General features: G+C 42.3%; 1 protein-coding gene across 2 annotated transcripts in view; it reads right to left on the minus strand.

Moving 5' to 3' along the window:
* Window positions 1-2,034: 2,034 nt before the first annotated feature.
* The window catches only part of LOC143930937 (C-type lectin domain family 2 member B-like), a 107,143-nt gene continuing 88,317 nt past the window's right edge, over window positions 2,035-20,860 (minus strand). The window contains exon 6 of one of the 2 annotated variants that reach the window (XM_077455627.1): window positions 2,035-2,423. In XM_077455627.1, the coding sequence (XP_077311753.1) occupies window positions 2,279-2,423 (145 nt within the window). In that variant the 3' untranslated portion in view covers window positions 2,035-2,278. Of the gene's footprint in view, window positions 2,424-8,407; window positions 11,478-20,860 lie in introns of those variants that run through there. The other variant, XM_077455628.1, reaches the window with a different exon arrangement.

Raw genomic sequence — 20,860 nt, forward strand, 5'->3', positions numbered from 1 at the left:
TTATCAGCACTATCACTCCTGATCCCGGATTTGTCCTTATGTAATTGGGGTGCCTCTAAACCTATGTTCTTGGAGGACTTATATGTAGACCCAACACTCAAAACATTCCGATCTATACAACTAGAATATTCTATTCCACCTTCAGAAGTATATAAATATGTCCAAATCTCCCACTTTCTGAAGCATAATACAGATATAACTATCTCCCTACCCTGGAAACTGACATCATACTTCACGGCCGACACTACTAAAACTAAAGGTATTTCAGTAGTATACAATTACCTACAGAATAAACTTACTTTCAGAAAAACATCCAACATCCAGGCATGGGAAGAGGATATGGGTAAAAAGTATATTGCAGACCAGTGGGAGAAAGCATTCAACACTACCTTTTCAACCACCAAAGGGGTAAACCTGTGGGAGCTACAACAAAAATGTATACTATGGTGGTACCTTACCCCATACCATTTGTCCAAGCTCTTTCCTACCCTCTCTCCAAAATGCTGGAGGGACTGAGGTGAGATGGGGACCCTGTCACACACACTATGGCTTTGTCCAACCATACAAAGTTACTGGTCTAGTGTTTTTAAAGTGATCAGACAAGTCACAAGGGTGCAGTTGGTTCCCTCCCAATGTATGGCACTTCTTTCCCAAGGGATTGAAGCCACCCCCCATAAAAGAAAGAACAATAATTTACCATATTCTACTAACAGCTTGCCTCACCCTGACCAGGCACTGGAAGGATAACTCACCGCCCAATATAGCAGAAACATTACAAATAATAGATACACATGGAGCGTACGAAAAACAACTCGCACTTAGTACTGCTTAATTCCTGACAATAAGAGAACTCTGGAGTTCATGGAGTAGGTGGTATTTACAGTATAGAGGATTGCATTTGTTTGTTCAATGTACTTGCAGTCCATATTCCAAACTCTAATATGGTAAATTCACGCAGAAGGACTGGTTGACTGTCGATGTTTGTTGTCTTTTGTTCAATTTTGTGTTCCTTTTTTGACTTTGAGTTAGTTGACTAGTGTTCTCTTTTTTTTTTTTTTGACAACGACCCGTTGCTAGCATACATACTGAGGATACTCTATAATGTGAACAACTAAACTATTGATCCCACAGTCATACATGCTTGATTATTTTATATTATACTGTGCCTTTACTGCATATGTGTAACCTGATATACTGATGTGGTATGGGGTAATAGAACACTCTCCTCCAGGGCACAGTGTGATCCCAGAAGGGGTGCTGGAGGGGGGGGTTCCCTCCCTTTCACAATAAAATGATGAAACTGGCATGTATTGATGTCTTAATTACAATGCTTGGTAATACATTAGAGTGGATACTACTAATACCATGTTTGCCCTTACTGTGTTCGTTAACAAGTTGTAACTCATGTATGTCATATATTGTACTTCTTTCTAAAAATGCAATAAAAATTATTGAAAAAACAAAACAAAACTATTAGATAAGCACCTGAACGACCGCAACATACAGGGATATACAGTGCAATACTGACATATAATCACACACATAGGTTGGACTTGATAGACTTGTGTCTTTTTTCAACCTCACCTACAATGTAATACATAACTTTGGACTCAATGAAAACTTAAAATTAAAAAACATTCAAACCGAACAGACTTTTGAATGGACTTAGTCCGGTCGTGTATGGCCAAGTCTGTTGGTTCTGAAAGTCCATCGGAACTGCGCTGAAAGTCCGTCGGACTAAAGTCTAGTCGTGTGTACACAGCATTATTATATCTTCAGAGCATTAAAATGATGGTATAAAAAGATAATATTTGGCATACATGGTCAGTGGGGATGTAACTGTGAAACAATATATGGCTTACACCCATAAAGTCCCCTACCACTCCCTTCTGTATAATCACATGTAGCACTTACCTCCAAAGGAGCGGCTGAATTTTTCTGGGCTTACCGTTACCTTACCCGCTCATAATCGTTGTTCTTGTGTAGGGGTTTCCAGGGCTGATGACCCAGTAACTGTAGAGACCGACACCTGAATTCCTTTTTAGGATTTTTATTTTTTGTAAAACAGTTGAACAAACTCAGTCTCTAAGTTGGGAATAGAGGGTATAAGGATAAAGTTTTAGCTCAGGTGCTTGGAGCTGCTGACTTCAATGAAAGTCTCTCTCTCTCTGTACATAATCCAGGGAATAGCCACTCGCAACTGGATTCTTTAACTGTTGGATAAATTCTTAAGCTTGGACCTAGCAGCCAACAAGTAATTCTAGCTTTGCAAAGTCTCTCACACAGACTTGGTTGAAGAACTTAGTTGTAACCGGAAGGTAAAGGTAGGAACTTTTCTTACTGTACCAGAATCTTTCAGCCGGTCCAGCGGTACTGTATGAAATGTGGATTCAATCAATGTCCATGGCAGCTCAGCTTCCAGGCTGTTAATGAGCAGCCAAGGAATAAAGGTGTAAAAAAATACTGCGCTGTGAAAAGATGTGTTCTACCCAGCTGCCAACACTACTGAAGACTACACAGTAACATACAAAAATTAAAACAAAAAAGTGTGGCGCTTAGGTGGCAACAAACCACATGAACCAGTAAGGCACTAATTCAAGCAAAGAAAATTACATACACTTCAAAAAAAAGAAATTATGTGTAAATTCCGTTGTATATTAAGAGATCTTACTCCCAGGTGGAAGAGTGCATGAACCTCATGCACACAAAAGATTAAGGTAAATAAAATTAATTTAACATATACAGTCCATCAAGTGAACGTCTAACAGTCCTTGAAATGTGTAATATCAATCACAATTCCAAACTTGAGGTGACGTGAAAAAAGGTGAAATTCAACTTCTGATGTGTAGAATAATACCACCACCACCGTGATAAAGAAGGGGAGAGGAGGCTTACCAAATGACGTGGACTCAGAGGAAGGCTTACGCCTCTCGAGTCATATGGGCCTGTAGGTAAGCAAACCAGATAATCGTAGATCTAGTATGTAATCTCCCGCAAGTCTTCAGGTCATGAAATCATCCGTAGCGATCCTCCTATAGTGCTCATCCCACGAAAATAGGGGGCTCAGGTATCAAAGACCATGGAAGTAGAAAACTAGCATAGCGTGATACCGTTTTAACATCCAATTTATTAAAAAATAATAATAAAATTACACTCACATTTGGTTCAATCGTAATAACATAGTCAGAAAGTAGCGATGTCTGTAAGGGGGTCCACCCTTATGCTAGTTTTCTACTTCCATGGTCTTTGATACCTGAGCCCCCTATTTTCGTGGGATGAGCACTATAGGAGGATCGCTATGGATGATTTCATGACCTGAAGACTTGCGGGAGATTACATACTAGATCTACGATTATCTGGTTTGCTTACCTACAGGCCCATATGACTCGAGAGGCGTAAGCCTTCCTCTGAGTCCACGTCATTTGGTAAGCCTCCTCTCCCCTTCTTTATCACGGTGGTGGTGGTATTATTCTACACATCAGAAGTTGAATTTCACCTTTTTTCACGTCACCTCAAGTTTGGAATTGTGATTGATATTACACATTTCAAGGACTGTTAGACGTTCACTTGATGGACTGTATATGTTAAATTAATTTTATTTACCTTAATCTTTTGTGTGCATGAGGTTCATGCACTCTTCCACCTGGGAGTAAGATCTCTTAATATACAACGGAATTTACACATAATTTCTTTTTTTTGAAGTGTATGTAATTTTCTTTGCTTGAATTAGTGCCTTACTGGTTCATGTGGTTTGTTGCCACCTAAGCGCCACACTTTTTTGTTTTAATGTTAATGAGCAGCCAGCCTTGTGCATGGCTCTGTTACTGAAGAGTCCTGCCCTTGTTGCATGTAGAGTCGCTGGGCCTCTCCAAACCTGAAATGGCACCAGAACACCTTAGAATCCTCCTTCCAGTTACTGCGCCTCGAACTAGCCAGTTCCGAGGCTCGGAAACGGATGGATCTGCACGCCAGGCCATGAGGGCCTCTGGGGACTGGTCAGGAGGACCAGGACCATGGAGTCAGCAACAACTTCTGGACCGGAACACTGAACCACATGACTTCAGAACCATACCCTCTCCCAGAATACACAGTGAGACAAACGCGCCCACTGATTGGCTCAGAGAAGAGATTGGTTCCCAATGCGTCCAACCAGACTGCGTTCTAAGGCCTCAACAGGTGCAAACCCCACCTATGACCAGGCAGAACCTCAATACAGCCCAGCCAAACGGATGCCAAAGCATAATTTAGAGCAATTAACCCCAAAACTCAACTACAGTTGTGGGCAAAAACTAAATTTAAGGACATAGCGCATACTCATCAGAAGTACCGGCGCTACACACATAATGTTCTTTAACATGGTATTAACCACTTCGTCTCTCACACCTGTTTACCCCCTATGGACCAGACCTTATTTCACATTTATGCTATGTGTCTCTTCATGAGTCCATAACTTTGTAATTGCTTACGATAGAGATTTGTTATTTATTTATTTGCATTTTAAAGGGGGAAAAAAAGAGTAAAAATCGGAAAAAAAATATTTTTTCAAGTTTGATCAGTAATTTTTTGAACACCAAGTACCATGTGAGGAAAACATATACATTTTATTATGCTGCTTGTTCTATTTACTACAACATTAAAATTACATTTTTGGTACAAAGCAGGTAAAGTTATTTACACAAGAAATATGTTTTTATTTTTTTACATACATTTAATTTTTTTCATAATGCATCAGAAATGTATAGTTTTTAAAACAAATATACCATCCATAAACCACGTATTTTTAACAGCAAATCCTTAAAAGATAGCAATGTATATAAGTGCTTTATAAAAAAATAAAAAAATAAAAAAAATATTTATAATAGAAACATGGAACAGGAGATGAAACTATTAAATAGTAATTATACAGGTTTAAATGAAAGGGTTAGGTAGTAAAAAAAAAAGAGCATGTCCTGTTTAATTAAGAGTTACCCCCTGTGCACACAATAAAAACTTTCCTCTGTCAGCTGCAGCTCTCTCACTAGTAAATCTATCTGACAGTGAATGCAGGAGATAAGATAGCTACTATGTGACTTGTTTGATTTGGCTTAAAATGTTACATTAAATTCTCATGGAAGTTGTCTGTCAGGCCGCGTACACACGCGGGGACTGTTCGCTCAACTTTGTCCGCTGAACAGTGTTTCAGCGGACAGTCCGCTCGTGTGTGGGCTTTCAGCGGACAGTTTCAGCGGACAGTTTGACGAACAAAGTTTTTCGGAAATCCCGAAAAACTGTCCGCTGAAACTTTGTTTGAGCGAACAGTCCGCCCGTGTGTGGGCCAGTTCGCTGTACTTTCGAAATGAGCGGACTGTTCCCGCCCGGAGAAAAGTCTGCTCATTTCGAGCGCGTGTCCAGGTAGGTGGGGCCCGCGACGGAGACGTCGCGGGCTCTGCCGCCTGGAATGGACTTAAAGGGGAACCCCAACGCCGAAAAAAATCGGCGTGGGGGTCCCCCCAAAGTCCACAACAGACCCTTGTCCGAGCGCGCTACCCGGTCGGCCAGGAAAGGGGGGCGAGCGAGTGTGCCCCCCCCTCCTGAGCCGTACCAGGCCGCGTGCCCTCAACATGGGGGGTGCCTTGGGGAAGGGGGGGCCGCGCGGCCCCCACCCCAAAGCACCTTGTCCCCATGTTGATGAGGACAAGGGCCTCTTCCCGACAACCCTGGCCTTTGGTTGTCGGGGTCTGCGGGCGGGGGGCTTATCGGAATCCAGGAGCCCCCCCTCCCGCCGCCCTCCGGTGCTTCTACCGACTCACCGTTTCCATCGGTGAGTCGGTCACAGGATCCGCCGGCCCCAGCAAGTGATCATAGAGATTTCCGGTGGACTAGATTGTCCCCGGAGTCTCTATGATCGTTCGGAGGCCGGGCGCGATGTTATGACGTCATGCCCGGCCTCTGTATTCAAATTAACGGCGCGATCTGGCTAGGAAGCCATGATCGTTTTTTTTTGTTTTTTTTTATTATTCCCAGCCTAGAGGTGAGATATGGGGTCTTATTGACCCCATATTTCACTGTAAATAGGTCCGATCGTGTCATATTCCTATTACAAGGGATGTTTACATTCCTTGTAATAGGAATAAAAGTCAATTTTTTTTTAATTTTTTTTTTAAGTGTTAAACTAAAAAAATAAATTTAACAATAAAAATAAATAAATAAAATTTAAAGCGCTCCTGTCCCCATGAGCTCGCACACAGAAGCAAACGCATACGTAAGTCCCGCCCACATATGAAAACGGTGTTCAAACCACACATGTGAGGTATTGCTGCGAACATTAGAGCGAGAGCAATAATTCTAGCCCTAGACCTCCTCTGTAACCCAAAATATGTAACCAGTAAAAAAATTTAAAGCGTCGCCTATGGGGATTTTTAAATACCAAAGTTTGGCGCCATTCCACGAGCACGTGCAATTTTGAAGCATGACATGTTGGGTATCTATTTACTCGGCGTATCCTCCTCTTTCACATTATGCAAAAAAATTGGGCTAACTTTACTGTTTTTTTTTTAAGCATGAAACAGTTTTTTTTCCGAAAAAAAACGCGTTCGAAAAATTGCTGCGCAAATACCGTGCAAGATAAAAAGTTGCAATGACCGCCATTGTATTCTCTAGGGTCTTTGCTAAAAAAAACATATATAATGTTTGGGGGTTCTATGTAATTTTCTAGCAAAAAAATTAGGAATTTTACATGTAGAAGAGAAATGTCAGAATTGGCCTGGGTCCGTAGTGGATAATCATACTTTGCCAATATTTACATGTGACTTGTGTTTTTTATCTCACTTTTTCTGTAAATTATTTAGCTCTTATATACATATCTACATTATTCTGCTGAAGAAGCAGAATTTGTATCTGAGAAATTATGGAGCTGTCTCCATCTCACTGCCTATATAATATTAAATTATGGAAATACAGCAATGTAACAGAGATGTGTTCTAAATTTAATAATGTGTAAACATATATAGCTGGTATGAAGTTTGGGGTTATGTATATGGCTGCACTGTGATAAAGAAATGAAGTTGTTGTCAAGATTTTTATTTTATTTTTTTTAATTACATTGGGGGTTATTTACGAAAGGCAAAATCACTTTGCACTACAAGTGCAAAGTGCACTTGAAATTGCACTTGGAAGTGCAGTCTCTGTAAATCTGAGGGGTAGATCTGAAATGAGGGGAAGCTCTGCTGATTTTCTCATCCAATCATTTGCAAGCTAAAAAGCTGTTTTTTATTTTCCTTGCATGTCCCCCTTAGATCTACAGCGACTTTACTTCCAAGGGCACTTTCAGTGCAATTTCAAGTGCACTTTGCACTTGTAGTGCAAAATGAATTTGCCTTTCGTAAATAACCCCCATTGTCTCATTTAGATTACCCTAAAAGTCCAACTTTATCACACATTATCTTTATACATGTATGGATGTCATAAAACCAAGTATTATATTAAATATACAGTATGTACAAAATATATTACAGAAGAATTGCAATGTGTGTGTATATATATATATATATATATATATATATATATATATATATATATATATATATATATATATTATGACATTTGTCATTTTAGAATAAAAAGTCAAAAAGGTATAGTTTTTAACCATTTTCCTCCTTAGTGCGTCAAAACCAAAATCAAATGCCATCAATTCTCTACAATGTGCTATACAGTTAACATTTCTAGAGGAGGCGGAAGGGGATTCACCACCCTCTCATTTCGACTACAAAGTGCATATTTATTTAAAGCGGTGGTAAACACTTGTAAGCAAAAAAAAAATTGTGAACAATTGACTTCTATCATGCAAAGCAGCCCACACACTAACTGAAATTAGTCTGGTCACAGCAGAACCAGCCCAATTTCAATCAGCATATGGCCAGCTTAACTTCTTCTTGTCCTCCCCAGTATCCCTTTAAATCGTTCAGAATGCCTAGGGGGCAAGAAGGTTTGGCGATCATGTGGCAACTGTCACAATGGTCATATGATCATATGGCGTTCCTGCTGGCTACTGAAATGTAGCCTAGACTGAGATCTGTCTGCAACAGTTCAGATATTTGTATATTTGTGCAAAGAATGCACAGTGAGCTTGCACATAAATAACATCCCCCCAGCAACATTCTCTGCAACTATTACCTTTTGTACCAGCACCCCCTCCCTTTAGAATGTAAGCTCTATGAGCCGGGCCCTCCTGTACCTTTTATATTATACTGTGATTGTGTTGGCCCCCCCTATACATTGTAAAGCGCTGCGTAAACTGTTGGTGCTATATAAATCGTGTATTATAATAATAATAATAATAATAATGTATTGCGACATATGGGTGTTAAAGCTCACCCTTTTGTTCAGGCAGCCTTTGCATTCCTCGAGACAAAAAGAAGGAAATTGGGACTTTTACTTCAAAAATTTTTTATTAACATTGGAAAAATACAGCTTAGAGGAAACAGCATTTTGTCTTGTACACAATGAGAAAAATAAGAACAAAATGTACTCCAAACCATGTCAGGTTACAATAAAGTTGACAATTTAACAGTGCAAAATGGATCAGCCTGAAACCTAACTAGTATTAGGCCTAGACCCTAAATCGTATGGACAGATGCGTGTATTACACGTTGAGGCTAGGACACTATCACATAGAAAAGTGCAGAATATCTAGTTCTGTGTTTACTGAAAGTTGCAGAACATTCAAACCATAACTAGTGATACCCAAAGTCACCACTAGGGCGAGCGTATATAGCAATTGGGTACATTTAGAGGGCAGATGCTAAAGTACAAGGCAAGAAAAGTAGAAGGAGAAGAAAGGGAGAGGGGGGGAAGAGCAGGAAAGAAAGAGATAAGAAAAAAAAGGGGAAGAAAGGGAGGGGAATAGGGGAGGAATAGCAAAAGGGTTTTTAAGCGAAGAAAAGAGAGAGTGAAGAGACAGGAGTTGTGGTCGGTCAGCTCCCATTAGACACCCAAAGGCCAGCAGTCAACTGTTGACCGAGGGATGTTTGTTACTATGGTTCTAACAGATGGCGATCAAAATTTGGAGGTAGATAATGGTCAACCCATGGTTGCCAGATTTTAGGGAAATTGGGACTTTAAATAAGGTGGTTGACTCGTGTAGATCAATGCAGAGAAATTGTATTGTAGGAGTAAGAATTTGTCAATACGTAATTATAATAAATTTAATAAGTAACTGTTATCATATCTGTACATATACATTATATAGTATTATATAGTATTATCAGTAATACATTTTCATGTGAAAAATTACTAAATTCACAAATATATGCATGGTAAGCACATGGCAATCATATGACACAATCAATTCACATTAACGCTGGCAGCCTAATTTGTAATTAAAATGATTAAAAGTGTTACATATCCAGATATTCCTAGTAGGGCACATATCCACATCCATTATAGCCCAAAGCGTTTCTGTGTAGGAACACTTCATCACTGCTTCTCCTTCTCTTGGTTTCAGCTTGTGCGTTCCTTCTGGCTATGGGGCATATGATCACCTCAGCTCCCGGGATGAACCACTCCTATGGCTCTGGTTCTGTTCCTAATGCATACCGTCGCTATTTACTGGTATATAAGTACTGTCCTGTTGTACTTACTTCAATATTAGAATTAATTTGTACGCTATACCTTTTCTACAGATACTCTCTATACATCCACCCCTGATGAAGTGTTCCTACACAGAAACGCATCGGGCTATAATGGATGTAGATATGTGCCCCACTAGGAATATCTGGATATGTTACACTTTTAATCATTTTAATTACGAATTAGGCTGCCAGCGTTAATCTCATCAGTGCTGCAGTGCTGAGCGGGTGTTCGTAAGTGGTTCGTAAGTGTGGTAATTGCCGTAATTATACCTAGCTGGTCTTTGTCAGGTATATAGAAATACCATTTTAATCACAACACTCATAACCCCTTGCCGCCGAGTGTACGCAGATGTGCGTACTCGGCTTCCCGGGGGTTATGCCCGCACCTGCAGGCATCATCCCGGTACTGATTTTTAGAGCAGGCGATTGGCTTTCCAGCCATAACAACCGATGCGGCTAAAAGCCGCTCGGCTGTTATGCCGGAGGAGCGGGAGGGGACATCCCCCCCTCCTGCCGCCTCCCGCCGCTCTTACCGGGGGCTCCTGTTCAATCGGGAGCACCGATATAAAATGTGATGCCTCTGGCGTCTAGGGAGGGACTGGAATGAAGCCGTAAGCGGCTTCATTCCAGTCTCCTAATGGTAAACACGGAAGCGATGTCATGACATCACTTCCCGTTTACTCGGCTGCCAATGGCGCCAGATTTAAAAATATATACAGTATTCAGAATCGCAGAAAAAAATGCCGATCTGAATACTTTGAAGTGTAAAGGAGGGATCGGGGGCTTTTAGACCCCCGATCCCTCCATAAAGAGTACCTGTCACCACCTATTACTGTCACAAGGGATGTTTACATTCCTTGTGACAGCAATAAAAGTGATCAAAAAAAAAAAAGTATCAATTTTAAAATAAATAAGAATTTTTTTTTTAAAGTGCCCCCCGTCCCCGCGAGCTCGCAAAGCAAAGAAAACGCATACGGAAGTCGCGCCCACATATGTAAACGGTGTTCAAATCATACATGTGAGGTATCGCCGCGATCGTCACAGCGAGAGCAATAATTCTAGCACTAGACCTCCTCTGTAACACTAACCTGGTAACCGTAATTTTTTTTAAAGCGTCGCCTATTGAGATTTTTAGGTACCGTCATTTGTCGTCATTCCACGAGTGCGTGCAATTATAAAGTGTGACATGTTTGGTATCTATTTACTCGGCGTAACATTATCTTTCACATTATGTAAAAAAAATGGGCTAATTTTACCGTTTCGTTTTTTTTAAATTCATGAAAGTGTCCCTTTTCCCAAAAAGTTGCGTTTAAAACACTGCTGCGCAAATGCCGTGTGACATAAAACATTGCAACAATCACCATTTTATTCTCTAGAGTCTGTGCTATATATATATATAATGTTTGGGGGTTCCAAGTAATTTCTAGCAAAAAATATGGATTTTAAATTGTAAACACCAAATGTCAAAAATAGGCTTAGTCATGAAAGGGTTAATTAGGCTTAAAAAGTACATATAAACATGGGACAAAGTACTGAATGCACTTTGTCATATTGGAAACATAACTATAACAGTAAAACTGTGATAGATCCTCTTTATAAACACCCATGTACAGTACCATGTGCCTCCACACTGCCAATGCTGCCCAAGGTCTTATTTTATTGTGGAAAAATACTTGAGTGGTGGTATAAATGCATATGACACTGTTTCAGCCCTCTGGCATCATCAGCATGGGATTTCACAGGAGTACTAACTTCTGGTTACAAATCCACTGCTTGTCATATCTTCCAATTTCACTTTTAACACTATCATGATTCATGAAAGCATGCTCTAAATCACCAGAGGCAGTTCCCAAACTCTCGATCGTAAAGCTGAAAAAAACATATTAGGAAATAAAGTTTTGTTCTTTTAAAAATTAAATACATTTAAAAGGAAAAGTAAAATTGTTCTTACACTTTTCGTCCAGCATTCACTGGAGAACAGAATAAAAGTATATTCTTTAACATGTGGATATAGCTCCTGCTTCGAGGAAGTCTCAGCTGTCCAGGGTTAGACCAAGCTTTGGCCACCTACTCAGGCCATAGAAGTCACAAGAAAATGGTCCTCTTCCTCCTCTATTTCCCAGTCTGACTGTTTCAGACTATGCAGCTTCAGATAAGGTGCATACTTCAGAGGTTAATTTTTCTTTCCACTCTCTGAATGAAGGGGAGCTATTTTAGTATTCTTTCTCAAGGCAGAAAGAAGCCATTGAAAGCCTTATTGGGGTGGTTGGTTATTGAGACACGAAAAGTTGAAGACCCCACTGGCATTCTGCTAAAGTCTTCCCTGATCATTAGCAAAGTTGCACTAATACTGTTTATGATTGCTCAAACAACATTTTGGATGATATTCTGCAGAACCCCGGCGTGCTGACAATATACACCGATCAGCCATAACATTCTGATCACTAACAGGTAAAGTGAATAACACTGACTATTTTGTTCCAATGGCACATAAAAAGGCAGTGGGATATATTGGGCAGCAAATGAAAATATGGTTTTCCCTGAAGTTCATGTGTTAAAAGCAGAAAAAAATGAGCAAGTCTAAGAATTTGAGTGTCAGGGCTCAGCCCTTCCTTCTTTGAGCTGGCCGCTCAGCTGTCGGCTAATTGCCAGCTCCTATCTCTCCACAGCTACTCACATGTTGATGATATCCTGCTAGTCAGTCCTTCCTACTTAAGCCATCCAGCCAAGAGGATCTCTCCCTTCGCCTTGGTCAAAATCACAGAGACTATCTCCTACGTTCCTGTTTAAAGACTTGCTTTGCTGACATCCCTTCTGGCTCCAGATCTTGCTTGCTGTTCCACTACACTGATCCCTGACCTTCTGGCTTGGCTAACTATCCGTTCCGGTTACCGAACTTTGGCTATGTTTTGACAAGTTCTATTTTACTTTTATTAAACAAGTGTGATTTAACTGTATTTCTGTCTCGGTCTGATTTCATGGTTTCTGACAGTAGGCGAAGGCCATGAATTCAGAAGATACAGTCAATCCACTTGTTGTTAATATTTTTTCCAGATTGGATGAACCGGATCATTGCATGGATCAGTTTGCCATGGCGTTATAAATGCTCCTGAGTCGCAAAGCTCACCTGGACTCTTCCACTGTGGCTGCTCCGGTACAACCTGTGTTGCAGGCCATCCCTCCTGCTGCTCCAGTCTCTGTGCACCCACCTCGAGTATTACCTCTATAAGAGGTATGCCTGGTTCCGCTCCGCTTCCTCAGCAATTTGGGGGTGATCCAGTCCAATTCAGAGATTTTCTCACAGCCAGGTTGAGATATACTTCGAGATGCTGCCCCAGGCGTTTCCCATGGACAGAAGCAAAGTAGGTTTTGTGACATCTTTGCTTTCTGAGAGAGCCTTGGCCTGGGCAAACCCTCTATGGGAGATGCAAAAACCTGTTGTCTTGAGTTACCCTGAGTTTGTGGCCTCCTTTAAAAGGGCATCTGACGTTCCTGCATGCTCCGCTTCTGCTGCCAAGTGCCTCCTGTCCATCAAACAGTACGAGAACTGTTGCTGATTACACCATTGAATTCCGTACACTGGCAGAAGAGGTTGCTTGGAACAATGAGGTCCTCGAGACTGCTTTTTCTCATGGTCTAGAAGCCCACTGAGCTGGAGAAGTTGATAATGTTTGCCATCCTCATTGACTCCAGACTCAGAGAAAGACTCTGATAAGGAGCGCTGCGGAATCCTCCTGAACGTTTGTCTCCCTCACTTCCCATGCCTCCTGGTACCTAGTCGGTCAGTGAAGGTGAACCCATGCACTTGGGTTTCACACCTTTCTCTGCAGATGAGAGAACCTTTAAGAGGAGGGAGAGATTTGCCTGTATTCTGGCCAGGCAGGTCACTTTTTGAAGTCTTGTCCTACCCGTCCAGGGAACACCCGAACTTTGAGGTTCTGTCAAAGACAGACCTTAGGTGGCGTTGTTTCATCCCCAGTTATCCAGAAGGATAAGCCCCTAGTTTTGCTCACCCTTTCTTCGGCTGAGTTGTTCGTCGAGATACAGGCCTGGTCATTGATGCTGTGTTTATATTGAAGCACTAAATTCCACTGCAGCTGCGTGACACTCCACTTGCCATTGAGGCTCTTGATGGGAGACCTCTACAGCCAGCCCATGTGACTCATGAGACTGTTCCTGCAATTCCTCCTGATCGTATTCTGGCTACGGTTCGCACCAGTCTAAATTCTCCTTTGGGTGGAAAAATTCTTGCTGCTCAGGTCCATGCTCCTCCTGAGAAACCTTTTGACTGCTGCTTTGTCCCAGAGAGTCTCCGTACTGCTGTGCCCCAGATTTGCCTTTTCCCAAGGCTGCTGACCACCCTGGGAAGAATCAACTCTTTTGGGCCATTTCCCAACAATTCTGGTGGCCTAGTCTACGTGCTGATGTAACCGCCTTCGACACTTTCCAGTGGGCCTCCTACAACCCATACCCAATGGAGAGAGGACCTGGACCCACCGTCTATGGATTTCATTGTGGAGTTACCCAAAAGGGATGAGCCTAACCCCCCCCCCCAGTTAGGTTCGCAGCAGAACATACGAACAGGCAAAAATTTGTTCGAACACCGTTAAAGTCTATGGGACACAAGCGTGAAAAATCAGAAGTGCTAATTTTAAGGGTTAATATGCAAGTTATTGTCATAAAAAGTGTTTGGGGACCTGGGTCCTGCCCCAGGGGACATGTATCAATGCAAAAAAAAGTTTTAAAAATGGCAGTTTTTTCGGGAGCAGTGATTTTAATAATGCTTAAAGTGAAGCAATAAAAGTGAAATATTCCTTTATATTTTGTACCTGGTGGGTGGGTATAGTTTGTCTGTAAAGTGGCACATTTTTCCCGTGTTTAGAAACAGTCCCTGCACAAAATGACTTTTCTAAATGAAAACATTTAAAACTACTCGCTATAATGAATTGTTGGGTCCCGGCAATACAGATAAAAGTCATTGAAAAAAACATCATGGTTCCCACCTCCAGTCCATTACCAGGCCCTTTGGGTCTGGTATGAATATTAAGGGGAACTTCGAACCAAAATTAAAAAAAAAAATTGTGTGGGGTCCCCCCCAAATTCCATACCAGGCCCTTCAGGTCTGGTATGGATATTAAGAGGAACCCTGCGCCAATTTAAAAAAAAAATGGCGTAGGGGCCCCCACAAAATCCATACTGGTATGGATTTTAAAGGGAACCCCGTGCTAAAAGTAAAAAAAAATGGCGTGGGGGTCCCCCAAAAATCCATACCAGACCCTCATCTGAGCACGCAACCAGGCAGGCCACAGGAAAAGAGGGGGGATGAGAGAGCAACCCCCGAACCATACCAGGCCACATGCCCCCAACATGGGGAGGGTGCTTTGGGGTAGCCCCCAAAGCGACCTTGTCCCCATGTTGATGGGGACAAGGGCCTCATCCCCACAACCCTTGCCCGATGGTTGTGGGGGTTTGTGGGCAGGGGGTTATCAGAACCTGGAAGCACCCTTTAACAAGGGACCCCTTGTCCCGCCCCCCCTGTTTCAAATGGTAATGGGTACATTGCAATGGGTACTTTTTCACAAAAAAGTGTCAAAATGTAAAAAAAAAAACAAGACACACACCTTGGGACAAGTACTTTATATAAAAATGTCCTACGAAGTCCATTCATCATCTGCTATGGCTCCGCTGAAAAATAAAATAAAAAAGATCCACCTCCATGGGAGGCACCCACCATATGATGCTTCAGCACCGATGACAGTTCTTTTATAACTGAGGGCGGGGTCACCCGAGTATGTAAAAGGGTGGTTGTGGGGGTGAGGCCCTTGTCCCCATCAACATCAGCACCCTCCTCATGTTGAGGGCACGTGGCCTGGTACAGTTCAGGAGGGGGGGCACTCTCTCGCCCCCCCTCTTTTCCTGTGGCCTGCCAGGATGTGTTCTTGGATAAGGGTCCGGTATGGATTTTTGGGGGGCCCCATGCAATTTTTTTTTTTGGCGCGGGGTCCCCCTGAAAATCCATACCAGTCTGGTATGGATTTTCAGGGGGACCTGTACAGCATTTTTTTTTTAATTTGGCACAGGGTTCCCCTTAATATTCATACCAGACCCAAAGCCCTGGTAATGGACTGGGGGGGGGGGACTGGGGGGGTCCCATGCTGTTTTTTTCAATGACTTTTACCTGTATTGCCAGGACCCAACAATTCATTACAGCCGCGAGTACCTTTCAATTACTTTTTTCCTTTAGAAATGTTATTTTGTGCAGGGACTGTTCTAAACATGGGACAAATGCGCCACTTTAAATGCATATTATAGACACCCCCCAGGTACGAAATGTAAAGGAATATTTCACTTTTATTGTTTCACTTTAAGCATTATTAAAATCACTGCTCCCAAAAAACGGACAGTTTTAAAACTTTTTTTTGCATTGACCCAGGTCCCCAAACACTTTTTATGACAATACCATGCATATAAGCCTTTAAAATTAGCATAGGCTTTTAAAGGGTGTTCCGCAGCTTTCGAATTTGCCGCAAACACCCCAAATTGTTCGCTATTTGGCGAACAGGCAAATACCCAATGTTTGAGTCGAACTTATGTTCGACTCGAACATTGGGCTCATCCCTTTTACCCAACTCCTAGGGCAACACAGTTATCCTTATGGTGGTTGACCGGTTCTCAAAAATGTCTCATTGTATTCCACTTAAGTTGCCCACTTCTAAGGAAATGGCTTCCATTTTTGCTCGGGAGATGTTTTGCTTACATGGGCTACCCAAGGTGATTGTCTCAGACAGGTGTAGTCAGTTAGTGTCCCGGTTCTGGCCAGCCTTTTGTGCACAGTTGGGAATTCAGCTTTCTTTTTCCTCTGCGTATCACCCACAGTCTAATGGGGCCACAGAACGAGCCAATCAGTCCTTGGAGCAATTCCTACATTGCTATATTTCTGACCATCATAACAACTGGTCAGACCTATTACCATGGGCAGAGTTGGCTCACAATAGTGCCTTGAATTCTGCTTTTCAATTGTCCCCGTTTATGGCGAATTATGGTTTCCAACCTTCCATGTTGCCTGACTCATTTGTTCCGCAGAGTATTCTTGCTTTAAAGGAGCATCTCCATGGACTTTGTTCCAATTGGGCACAAGTCCAGGAGGCTTTGCGACATGCTAATGATAGGTACAGACTCCATGCTGATCACAGATCCCTGCCTGCGCCTTCCTACCAGGTTAGGGACAGGCTTTGCTGTCATCTCGCAACCTCCGACTTCGTGTTCCCTCTCTGAAATTCGCACCTCGGTTTATTGGGCCTTTCTGTATACTTTGCAGGATTAACCCAGTGGCTTATGCATTAGACCAGGTATATGCAATTAGCGGACCTCCAGCAGACCTCCAGCTGTTGCAAAACTACAAGTCCCATCATGCCTCTGCCTCTGGGTGTAATGCCTGTGGCTGTCAGAGTCTTGCTATGCCTCATGGGACTTGTAGTTCTGCAAAAGCTGGAGGTCCGCTAATTGCATATCCCTGCATTAGACCTTCCTTCTAATATGCGTATTTTGAATGTATTTCATGTCTCCTTATTAAAACCTTTGGTCTGCAACCACTTTACCACCTCGGTGCCACGTCTTCACCCTGTACAGGTTGAGAACCATGAGGAGCATGAAGTACAGTCCATTGTTGACTCCCATAGGTTTAGCGGGCGCATACAGTACTTGGTGCAGTGGAAGGGGTTTGGTCCGGAGGAACGCTCTTGGGTCTCATCCTCGGATGTACATGCCCCTGTCCTCCTCTGAGATTTATATAGTCGCTTTCCCCTCAAGCCTGGTGGTCCTCCAAGGGGGAGGGGGAGGGGTCGTTGAGGAGGGGGAACTGTCAGGGCTGGGCTCAGCCCTTCCTTCTAAGCTGACCACACAGCTGTTGGCTAATTGCCAGCTCCTATCTCTCCACAGCTACTGTTGATGATATGATGATATCCTGCTCATCAGTCCTGCCTACTTAAGCCGTCCAGCCCAGAGGATCTCTGCCTTCGCCCTGGTTAACATCACAGAGACCATCTGCTGTGTTCCAGTTTAAAGACTTGCTTGGCTGACATCCCTTCTTGCTCTAGATCCTGCTTGCTGTTCCACTACACTGATCCCTGACCTTCTGGCTTGGCTGACTATCTGTTCCGGGTTACCGAACTCTGGCTATGTTGTGACTATGTTTGTTCTATTTTACTTTTATTATTAAACAAGTGTGATTTAACTGTACTTCTGTCTTAGTCCGATTTCATGGTTTCTGACATTAGGCTACTTTGACAAGATTCAAATCCTTATGGCTAGAAGACTGGGTCAGAGCAACTCCAAAACTGCAGCTCTTGTGGGATGTTCCCAGTCTGCAGTGGTCAGGACCTACCATAAGTGGTCCAAGGAAGGAGAACTACTGTATCTCAAATTGTTGAATAAGTTATTCCTGTTTCCAATAGAAAGGTGTCAGAACACACAGAACATCCCAGTTTGTTGTGTATAGGGCTGTGTAGCTGCAGACTTTTCTGGGTGCCCATGCTGACCCGTGTCTACAGCCAAATGCTCCTACAATGAGCATGTGAGCATCAGAACTGCACCACAGAGCAATAGAAAAAGGTGTCTTTGAGGTGGGTCTCCTAAATTCTCCATATCTAAATCCAATTGACCAGCTGTGGGATGTGTTAGAAAAATAAATGGGATATATGGAGGCCCCACCTCTCAACTTACTTAAAGGATCATCTACTGACAGCTTGGTGCAAGACACCACAGGTTCAAAGGTCCAGCGGAGTCCATACCTTTAGGAGTCAGGGCGGTTTTGGTGGCAAAATGGGAACCTACTCAATAATAGGTGGTTGGTGGTCATAAAGTTATGGCTGATCAGTGTACTGTATGTTCTTACCTTATAATTAATAAGGACATAGTGCTCCTACTGTTCATCTTGTGGAGATTGTCCTTCAAACACTTTATAGTGTGAGGGCTGTTGAGCTTTTTTTTCTGCCATCTTCCTTCAGAAAAAGGAAGTCGTTTCAGAAGGTTGCCTTAGATTCCCAGCATCTAGTGTGAACATATCCAGAGCATTTCAATAGATTTGTCAGATCTAATTTCTAATCCCTTCCCACTTCCTGTTACTGTTCATTATACCTGGATGGAAACTTCTACCTGGGTTTTCCAACACCAGGCTTTGTTCTCACAAATTTAAAAACTGCCACCTGGTCCTCTAGCTATACCTTTAACAAAATGTTGAATGCATTGGCAAATCCTAGCTTCATTAGGTCCTGCAGGTGGCATTATGATCAATCATGTCACACAATTTCTTTGAGGCTCACTTGTGAATATTCCAGATATTGAAGTATAGACTTCTATGTCCTCCAATGAATGCTGGGAGAAATTAGGAAGATTTGTACTCAATGTAAAATCCTTTTCTCCAGTAGTCCGTTGTTGGCCTGTTACCACAGGTATGTGATTTTCAGGAAGGTTTTTGTACCTACTCCTCTTATTCACTGGTTGCTACTACCCCATTTAAGTTTATGTGCAAGGGTATAGCTATTAGACAGGGCTCAACCTCTATCAGGAATTGGCTCACCTGCTGGAGGTACTGTGGCTGCCAGACCTATAGGCTGCAGTTCTGGAGTCAGCCAGCAGGTTTCTCTCAGCAGCGAGAAGCCCATGGTAAATCAGTCATCACCTGATGCTCATTGCAATAAGAATATTTAAAGTGGAAGTTAAGCCAAAAACTAACTCTAAATCTACTGGCTGTTACATTCTAACACTAATCTATCTAAAGCAAAAATCGCTATATAATACGTTTCTGAAGCCGATACGGTCGGATCTCCAGAGGCAGATGCTATGTGCAGGAGACAGCCGACAATAGCTGTGAAATGCCTGGGATATGACTTTAGCTGCCTTTCCTGCACATGTCTACACAGAGAAGCTGCTGCTGACAGCTCAGCGTGGGCCCAGACTGGACCGACTGCAGGAAAGGCATGTATAACAATTTTTGCGTGTATGAGCCTGGCTCTGACACTGACTACGCTTCTCATATCCTGCTATCTGTATAAAATTGTTTTAGGTAGTTGCTCATTGTTTGCTCACTCAGTTATTAGATTCTTTGGTTTAGGTTTATACAGTTCTGGTATATTGGAGGTGAGCTTATATTTTTGTTATTCACTTTTATTCTTAATAAAATTATGTTATTTTACAATATGCTTGTGGCTAGTGTTCTCTATGTAACTCTACACATTTCTGGTCATGCCTGTATCACAGGATACCAGCACTTGACAGCCTCTTGATGTACATAGTGTTCAAACCTCTTAGATATGGCAGCTATACCCACTTTTTGGAGAAAAGACTTGTGGCCTTTAATGAACTCTTGGGAAAACAAGTTTTTATAATGAGCACAATTTTTTTTTATTGTTTATTAGTCAGAGAAATATGAAATATTCTTTATATTTTGCATTTCCTATAAAGGCAGCAGGCAAAGCTCTTGGCTCAATAAGTCAAAAAAGTAAATATGAATCAACAACTCCACTTTGTCAAATCAATATCACCTTGTGGCGCTTAATTAGTGCAAACACCCCCTATATAAGTTCTACCCTTGCAAAAATATAAACAATTCTCTATAAAGTAAATGCAAGTGACCACCTAACCCGTGTTACACTTGTCTATAGGATGTATGTAAATGACACCCTGCTATAGTAGGGCTATAGTATCGGTATTAACATTAAGGGCGGTATGCATCCAGACATCTTCCATTCTTGGCATTCATCCCAGAGCACATGCTGCCTTAAGGCTCAATTCCTATCTCAGCGTTTTAAATCGTGGGCAGATTTGACACGGATCTGCATGCAATTTGACAGCGCTGAGATGTTAATAACAAAACGCAGGATTCGAAATTGAGATTCCATTCATTCAACTGGCACCTCAAATTGCAGTGAGGATCTGCCGCAATTGTCACCAAAAAATAGTTCTGGAGCCACTTTGGAGCAACATGCGTCCTGCGATGTGGGTTGCCACAATTGCAGCACGTTTTATCGTGCAGCAGATCAATTTGAGCTGCCATTATAAAATGCGAGTCCCACGTTCTGTCATTCACATTTCAGTGCTGTCAAATCATGGGCAGATTCAGGGGAAATCTGCCCTCGATTTAAAACGGTGGGATGTGAATGCAGCCTAAACATTTGTACCACTAAGTGCACCTTCCAGCCACAGCAGCTGTCTGACTCTCAGTGTTTGACAAGCTGCTGGCAGCAAGGCTGGAT

Source organism: Lithobates pipiens, unplaced genomic scaffold, assembly GCF_037356315.1.
Source record: "Lithobates pipiens isolate NorthernLeopardFrog02 unplaced genomic scaffold, aLitPip1_a1.2 Scaffold_25, whole genome shotgun sequence".
In the NCBI taxonomy this organism is placed as follows: Eukaryota; Metazoa; Chordata; class Amphibia; order Anura; family Ranidae; genus Lithobates; species Lithobates pipiens.